General features: G+C 39.2%; 1 protein-coding gene and 1 long non-coding RNA gene across 5 annotated transcripts in view; one reads left to right on the plus strand and one right to left on the minus strand.

The window, feature by feature from the left end:
* The window catches only part of LOC112565413 (RING finger protein 44-like), a 30516-nt gene extending 27821 nt beyond the window's left edge, over positions 1-2695 (minus strand). Inside the window, exons 1-3 of one of the 4 annotated variants that reach the window (XM_025240856.1) lie at positions 2540-2695; positions 1847-1993; positions 885-1303 (exon numbers count right to left, since the gene is read on the minus strand). In XM_025240856.1, the coding sequence (XP_025096641.1) occupies positions 885-1303; positions 1847-1848 (421 nt within the window). In that variant the 5' untranslated portion in view covers positions 1849-1993; positions 2540-2695. Of the gene's footprint in view, positions 1-884; positions 1304-1846; positions 1994-2270; positions 2430-2539 lie in introns of those variants that run through there. The other 3 variants (XM_025240857.1, XM_025240858.1, XM_025240860.1) reach the window with 3 other exon arrangements.
* A 4776-nt stretch (positions 2696-7471) lies between these two features.
* LOC112565416 lies at positions 7472-9054 on the plus strand. The gene is made up of 2 exons (XR_003099401.1): positions 7472-8473; positions 8900-9054. It is a non-coding gene; the product is annotated as an uncharacterized LOC112565416 (long non-coding RNA).
* Positions 9055-9222: the final 168 nt, after the last annotated feature.

Genomic DNA, 9222 nt, shown 5'->3' on the forward strand with positions numbered 1-9222 from the left:
TATATTCAGTGTAAGAATTATCATCAGAAATGTATTTGCCTTCCAATTCCAGTTTTGCAGAAACATGTTTCTGTTAATCTGTTTAAATTCTAGAATGCACTTGCACTATGTAATTTACAACAAAAATAAAACTTTCAAGGACATCCAATTCTCAAACCTTATTTTTGCAATGCCCTGTGGTTATAGATATTAAATACAATCTAAACTGTATTATTTATTTATCAGCTGTGGGAACCTGTAATTTGTAATATCAGTTTCATTTTACCATAGAATTTACATTTTGATGTATCTTCCAAAACAATATTTATATACATCAATACATCAAGTATGATTTATGACCCCAATAAAAAGTTACAAAATATTCACAGATATTAGAAATTTATAAACATTTCCAAATACATACAGATCATGTATACAATACCCATATTTGACTCATTAGCCAATAGTTAATTGTAACTGGCACTCTTCTGCAACTTACTGTCTATACATTGGTGAATTTTCGTTATATAAATTATAAATTTTGTAAAATTAAAAAAAGCATGGTACAGCTGCTAAAACTGCAAACCTTTAAGTGAACAAATGAGGTTGCTTTTTTTTTTTTTAACCACAAGGATTTCCATTTCTATACAGCTGATGTTTTTCAACACTTTCAATAAGAGGAAAAAAATTCTGCAATCAGAAGTTTAAAACAGACAAGCTTAACAGCTGGAACTTCTTACAATCTGTGGAACAATTCATTATTAATTCCCTATTTATAACAGAAAACAGCATGCTAAATTGACCTGCTTATCCTGTCAGCCTCCAGCCATTCATATAATGGAACAACTACACTGCAAGAAGAAAGCAACCATGAAGAAAGCAGTTGCACACAAAAAAATGCTTACCTTGAGTACTCCTGCGCCTTGTGGACTCGCGCAGGTCATAAAAAGGAGATGTGCGATGGTAATCTAGTGATGAGGGGCTCAGATTGGGACTAAGATTAATTATTGGGGGGCTATGAGTGCTGATGAAGTGCTGCTGTTCTTGCTCTTCTGATGAAAGTGTGTTCAGCTGCCCAGGCCTCTCTACAACATGGGCATCTGTGGATTCTGTGATGCATAAATCATCTGAGATGCATAAATCCTGAGGAAAATGGTCATTTGGTACATATATGCCATCTGGACCCCCAACTATGTGATGATGGTGCTGGTGGCGGCCATGGTAAGGAGGTTTGGGCAAAAGATGGTGGTACTGAACGACCTGTGGTTCTTTCTGTTGTGAAGCAACTGGCATAATCCACACCCACTCCAGATATCTCAACCACCTGTCAAAACAAAAGAAATAAAACATGCTATTATTAACTGCAAAATGTATTAAAATTTCCTTATAAAAGGCCAGTAATCCATATTATTGACTGCATAAAAGAATATTTCATTTATCATCATATATAAGCATCCTGGCACACTTCCCAAGTGATCTGCTTACTTATATCTATTTAAATAATCCAGCATGTCCTTTAATATTATTTTCAATTTAAAGGATATTTCCATACTCTCTAAAACGCCTCTGATGTCATTTCTTATTTATTTGTGTCTCATTTAAAATATTAAATCACGTTTCATTTAATAAAGCTGTTTTATTGTTTAAATTGAATACATGTAACAATCTATGAGACTGAACATGCCTACATTAAAACAAATATTTGTGAATTATTATAATTTAAAATGTGTTGATGGATGAAGGTGAAAGGTGTGCATATACTACAGCTGACTGAATAAAGTAAATGCATCATCAAACATGTTGTTAGTGCACCGGTGAAAACGGTATTAAATAGAAAGTATTAAATATAAAGTAATAAATACTTTACATCAAGCTGATGATGACTCGTACGGCTGTTACTGCTATTTCTGAGTGAACTTGGAACGGCTCGCTATTAGTTTCGCTCTCACTAGTCGCATTTGTAAAGCCGCTTCATCTGACATCTGATCACTGAACGCCGGTAATCTGCTTAAGACTAGAGTTAACAATTATTGATAGTTTTCGTTAGTTTCAAGTTGACAAATTTATCTAGCATAATCCTGACAATAGGAGTATAGCATATCACCCACTGAACGAATGGGTTGAGAAAAAAAAAAATACTTCGTCGTGTAGCGTTCATGTTACCACTGAACGAGCATTAAAATGTTCCTCCCTATTCTAACGCCGACCGCAACCATCTACATAACTGCTACGAGGATATTCAGTGCATACCAGTTGAACAAAAGGAATTACGGTAACAAACGGTACATAACCTTTAAAATTTATGATGTTCAGACTACAGCGCTTCCAATGAGGTTTTGTGTTCACAACGTGAACGGTCCGTGTCCTCGACCGTCTCTGCCTGCCGACTCAATACGAGCCAGCGTGAGAGAGACTGCGCCAATCGACTCGGGAGACTAGCCTTGCACAGCACAGCACCAAGTCGCTATGACCTCAATACTCGACAGCCCAGTCCTTCCCCTTCACCTCCCACCCTTAGCACAAGAAGCAATAGAGTAAAATAGTTATAGTGAATACATACCAAAAGTGTAAGGAAAGAAGAATGGTTAAAACACAAAACGAAGATACATTGTTGGTTGTATCGAATGTTGTAATGAGTCAAAAGTTGGTCGTGCCTGCAGGCAGCAGATGATAATCAAATAAAGGATTCCCCGCCTACAGGCTGACGTCATATCCGTAGGAAATACCTGTTGATCTCAGCCGACAAACATTCACTAATTTTGTTTTTTTTTTCTTAATGAGACAGACAGAGTGATACAAATTGCAGAATAAATTAATTTTGGTACTATAATTTTACTTAATATACTATAACATTTAAAATAGCTTGTAGGTGACGAGACTAGACCAAAAATAAAAGACCAGCGATTGGTTGGGCATGTCCTCGTGACCTGAAAGGCTACAGAGTTTGTAAATAGTCCTGGGAGGAGAGTGCGTAGTACATGTAGTTCTTTGTGCTGATGGACTGAATAGTTCCGACCTCTTATACAGCAACATTTCTTTTGTGAATTGATGTCGAAAGAGGTAAACTTGTTGAGCAATAGGATTTGATGTGAGTTATGGTGTGGAAATCTTCCTAGTAAGTTTCTCGTTTCCTCGAAACTGTACGGAACTTATCTATGTCTTAATCCAAATAGGACATCTTTGATTTTGCACAAAGTTTTCAAGGCCTTTGTTTTGAAATAGTTTGGAAGCTCTGCATCGGGCTTTACCTAGCACCGCCGGTGCCTTTGTGACCTCAAATATACTGGGAAACCAATGGTTGCTTTAAGCATGGCAGAAAACCTCAAGGAAAGTAAAAAGGCAACACCCAAAAGCAAGAGAGCAGCAGGGACAGGAGATAAGAGCCCAAGAGAAAAAATGCTACTCAGTAGCCCTCGACAGAGAAATTACCAATTCAAGAACTGTCCGAACAGCCCAACAATCGAGTGTGTCGCGGATGTGGCATTTGCTCGATTCCTGGAAACATTGAAAAGTCCCAAATCTCAGGTGATATTTTATAATCAACGAATGCAGAGGGAAATTCAAGATGGCGGCTTGGGTCCTGTTCCGTCCAAGGTCGACAGCTCGTGCCACGATAGCAGCGACTCCGAGGATATGTTCGCAGGCTCTAAGTATGAACATCCTCCTGCGGCAGACGTCTTGCCTAAGCCTCCAACTAGCTGGATGGTAAATGGAAATGAAGAAACTACTGCTTTTGATTTTGGTGATAAAGGGACTGTTGTGTCAGACTATTTGAAGATGCTGCTTAAAGTGCAGGCCTGACCTTAATAGGTCGCCAGACTTTTTTTTCACAGTATTAGATGACTCTATGGACAAAATGGACAGCCCACTGCCAGAGCATTCCAGTGATATTTTGTACTTTGTACTTGACCAATTTTAAATGATCATGATGAGTAACTTTTTTCATGTTCTGTCTAGATATTACTGGTTTAGGTCTTTATCTGTCTTCCATTGTTTGTGTCCTGCAAATCACATTGAATATATTTGAAAGAAAAGTAAGTCTATTTTGGCATGATTTTTAAATGAAATATTTTCATTAAAGTATGAAAATATTTCAAAAGATATTGTCTACGGACAGCTATTTCAAATGGCAACTTCTTTCTAGCCATTTGCATGGGAAATTTGAAGCACTTTGGCTTCATTCTAACGAGTGATGACAGGACCAAACAACATAAACCATAATCATCCATCTTTATTTGTGCTATTGACAAGCTAAATCATACACTTTTTCAAGGGCAGTTGCCATTATTTCATCACTGTATGAAAGATTTCAATGAGTGTGTGTGTTGTGTAAATTTTAAATCCACTTAGTCCAGATAAAATGTCATAATTTGAGCTGTTATGTGAACATATCAATATCATATCATCATAGTATTCCATTGTGATAACTTTCTGCCAGCATACCAATATAAGAAATTATAAACCCTGCCAAGGAGGTCTGTAAAAAATTTATTAAAATGTTTAATCAATTATAAATCTAGGTCAGAAGCTGTTTGGTTTAACACATCCCATTTTGAAAACAGTAATGAGCTTATCATGTATAGTCTTGCATTTAATCAAAAGTTGAAATGTCGTTATGTTGATGACAACATAGCATTAGAGATCAGTTCATCTCGAAGCAAACATTTTTATGGTTTTGTCTTTTAGAATTAGCCTACTGTTCATATTGTGCAAAACATTTAGATTATTTAATAGGAAATTTTATTTGTACCAGAAGGTATTTTAGTATTGCAGAAGAATTTTTTGTTGATGCAGAGATTTGGGGAGAGTGTGTGCAAAGATTATAATAGCTGTTGTTTTTGGGGGAAGGAGGGAGTTGGTTAGTTTAATTTCATACTCAACCAAGAACAATATTACACGTTAGGTAAAGAGATTTTTAGTTAATTCAGCTAGAAAATGGTGTGTGCAGAGTTCTTCACAAAGAAATTGTTGTGGACTTAAGCATCATGCTACTTTTTTTATGCAATGCAGCATGTGTTGCTACCTAAACTGAGGAGCCACGATGCCATTCCCAGAACTAGAACCTGCACATTTCCAAGTGATTTTATCCACATTTAAATCTACTCCACTTCACCTCTCGTGGATGTTTTCCTGCCTGTAAACAGTGTTTGTTGGACCAAATTTGTTCAACAACTATTTGGTGGTGAAACCTGATCTGTCAGCATGTAGTGACACTGATACTACTTCTGTGTTTTTTTGCAAAATTGTATGAACTGATTAACCATCACCTTGCCTTCATCATACAACTGCCCTTGGATCATCAGTTCTTGTTCATCTGTCAGCTATCCCTCATCCTCCGGGTCCTTTTTAGGGCCCACATATGTTCCAGGAGGAGACCTTGCAAAGTCTTACAGTGGTGTTTGTTTTTGTCTGTATGTCTTGTCATGTAATGCAGTTATGCTGCTGTCTGCATGTGTTTGTGAAAGAGACGTGAGCTATTCGTCCTATCCTATCAAGACCAGAGATCAGGACTGAGTGCTTACTGGTATATGAAGAAATCAGCTTTGACAGACTGTAACACCCCAGTTGATCAAAAAGTAAGCAGCAATGTGTGTGCTACTTGAATGGTGTATATTTAAGTAGATGTACAGTGTTCCCTCGCTACTTCGCGGTTCATATATCGCGGATTCACTACTTCGCGGTTGTTTTTTTTTAGTTAAGTATCGATCGATACTTCGGCGCTAGGAATTATCGTTCTACAAAATACCATAGATATTTCAACAGGTAAAAGACGAAAAATGTAGCTATATTTGTATTTCTATTAAAATACCATGGTTATTGAGATGTTGAAAGCAGACGTGAATGTGACAGCTCCCAAGCTGACTGAAATCTTCAGGCAAATTTGGGAATCAGGGCAGCTCCCTGTTGCATGGAAGACAGGGCTCATCTTCAAGTTACCCAAGAAAGGAGATCTTGGAGACTGCAATAATTGGAGGGGCATAACACTTCTTTCCCTCACCAGCAAGGTCTTCAGCAAGATTGTTTTGTCAAGACTGACGGCAACTCTTGAGAAAGACCTCCGACCACAGCAAGCAGGATTTCGCCCTGGGCGATCCTGCTCCGAACACATCTTCATTCTGCGACAGATTCTGGAGCAGAGCAACGAGTGGAACACACCGCTGTACATCAATTTCATCGACCTGGAGAAGGCTTTTGACAGCATCCACCGCGAGTCCTTATGGAAGATCCTGAGGCATTACGGAGTCCCTGCAAAACTTGTTCAGGTCATTGCAATGCTGTACAGCGATTTCAAATCCCAGGTTGTCTGTGACACAGAGCTCACAGACCCCTTCAACGTCAGTACTGGGGTGAAGCAGGGCTGCATTCTGTCGCCGTTCCTCTTCATCCTGGCCATGGACTGGATCATGAAGACTTCCACCGACAGCGAGAGGAGAGGGCTCAGATGGACCATGACTATGACAGCAACAACAGCACTGGAAGACTTGGACTTTGCTGATGACATTGCCCTGCTGTCACACCGCCACCAAGACATGCAGGAAAAAACAAAGGCCTTCTCAGAAACAGCTGGAAACCTTGGCTTGAAGGTCAGCACCAAAAAGACTAACAGCATGAGAGTGAACGCCAGAGTCCAAGACAGCATCAAACTAAATGGAGAAGAGATTAAGGAAGTTGACAGTTTCACCTATCTTGGGTCCAAAATGTCAAACACTGGGGATGCGGAGGTGGAGATTCGAGCCCGACTGGCGAAAGCCAGCCAGGCCTTCGCCTCGCTCAGGAGCACATGGAAGGCAAAAAACATCAGCCAGAAGATCAAGCTGAGAATCTTCAAGTCAAATGTGATCAGCACCCTCCTTTACGGATCAGAATCTTGGAAGATGACCAAAACCATCAGTAACAAGCTTGACGTCTTCCAAAACAGATGCCTCAGGCGCATACTTAACATCTTTTGGCCAAACACCATCACCAACGAAGAACTCCACCGAAGAACTGAAACCGAGTCCATCACCACGCAGGTTCAACGAAGGCGTTGGCGATGGATTGGACATGTGCTCCGCCAGCAGACAGCAGACCTTTCCAGAGTCGCCCTACGATGGACTCCAGACGGCCGAAGAAAACGAGGCCGCCCAAAGGAAACTTGGAGAAGAACAGTGGAAAGGGAGATGAAGGGAAAGGGCTGGACATGGGGTCACCTAGAGCGGGTTTCAGCCGATCGACATCGGTGGCGGACTCTGGTTGAGGCCTTATGTGCAACCTGATGCACGAAGAGGAATAGATAGATAGATAGACCATGGTTATTTTGCAGATAGAAAGAAAAAAATAATTGTGTAACAGAAATCCATTGCTATGCGTAAGCGACAAGCCATGATTGTTATCTCCCATCTCGCAGCCAGTTAGCATCAGTTTGTTGGGTTTCTCTGAGTAAAGTTATAATTTTTTTTACACTAATTTGTTATTGTACTGTACTAATACCATGAATAATATATTACTTTACACTCACATGATATTGTTTTACATGTATATATTATTATTGCATGTATGTCCCTATTTCGCGGAAATTCGTTTATCGCAGCTGATCATGGCACCTATCCCCCGCGATAAACGAGGGAACACTGTACACCTTTGCAGCTGAGACCCAGGCCATTCATCTGGCAATTGCTGCCATTGAGGCAGAATATGCTTATCAACTGCAACAAGACAGAACAGTTTTGTTGTTTGCAAAGATGCATTAATGGTTTTTATAAGGCTAAATAGTAGCACCTTGAAATTCCAGCCAGAGAAATATGTGCTGGGTCATTCACGCTGTTAGCTGCTGATCAAAAGATCATCTTTTTCTCCTTTCACAATGATAGTTGTTATAATACTTCCCCACCACCACTACTCTCTAAGAAAAAATTATGACATAGTTGTGTTACATGACAAAATCTTGAAATATCGATCTAAAATATCTTTTCTGTGCTTTAACTTTGTTGACCTCAAAATAATTGGAAAGTGCTTCATTTCATCAATGTTGCTTCTCACTGATGCACTTTGAATTTTGTGAATGTTAATTAGGTTTTGGCTTTGAGAACATCTGAAGAATAATAAGGTATGTATTATTTTTATTAGGTGGTGAACTGTACCAAAGTAAGGAATGGGCAACTACATTTTCAGTTTTCCTGCTTTGTCCTCACCAATAAGAAATTTTATGCTATAGATATCTATTATGTAACATGGATATGATATTACATCTTCACATTTATTGTACAGTGGCTGTTTTGGGATAATTTCCATGGAAGTCAATGGATCATCCATTCATGTTGTGACTAATACCAACTGACCACCAGTTAAGGTGGTCTTCTGGCAAAGCTCACCAATTATCTTCAGCATCAAGCAAGTTTTGCCTGTTCTACCTCTGCCTATCTCAGCGCCAACCACTACACCATGAGGGGGCAATGCCTACCATTTGGCCTGGCATAACCAAAGTAGCTGTAACAGGACACGAAATTCAGCAAATGTAGGTTTTTTTTCATAGCAACACAAATTTATACTAAGTGAAAATATTATGGAAGGGACTCTGTTATACACATATACAGCTTCCTCTGGGAGCTAATTATACACACATTTTACAGACTCAATGGTTGCTTGAATATACTTTTGCTAATTTTAGTGAGAAAATTTACACCGTCACTAACTTGGAGTGTGTGGAACTATGTGTATGAGGTGTAGCACCCACATGCTGCTTAGCAACCACCCTTATAAGAATCACAAATACATGTGCACATAGAGGACGCCACTCTTGTTGCCTTGACCCTGTTGAGAGAGATCTGGCTTTTTTTCTACTTTATCTTAGCGAGTAGTTTGAATAGTAGCTGGTAGTGTAAGATTGCAAGAATGGACAGTTTCTCATATATATATATGGAGTCATGTGCTTCTTTAACAGATTCTGGCCTTTCCATGCTTGATCACTGTCAACATCATGGAGGACATCTAACTGCCTTTGTTGCGTAAGTATTTGCTTATACTTTAGCCTAGAGTTTTGAGTACACATGGCACCTGACAGACATGAAGACAGCAATTAAAAGCGAGGTTCTAAAGGAGCTCTTGGGGTTTTTTTCCTGTATGCTTAATGTCATACTTGAGGTATCATGTAATGTCTGTGTGTGTGATGAATGCCATTGTGTTGCAATTATGTCGTCACTGATGTAATTAAAATTGGTGCCAATGAACATTCACCAAAACATTTATCCCATCACTGCACTCTGG

Source organism: Pomacea canaliculata, linkage group LG5 (assembly GCF_003073045.1).
Source record: "Pomacea canaliculata isolate SZHN2017 linkage group LG5, ASM307304v1, whole genome shotgun sequence".
Lineage (NCBI taxonomy): Eukaryota > Metazoa > Mollusca > Gastropoda > Architaenioglossa > Ampullariidae > Pomacea > Pomacea canaliculata.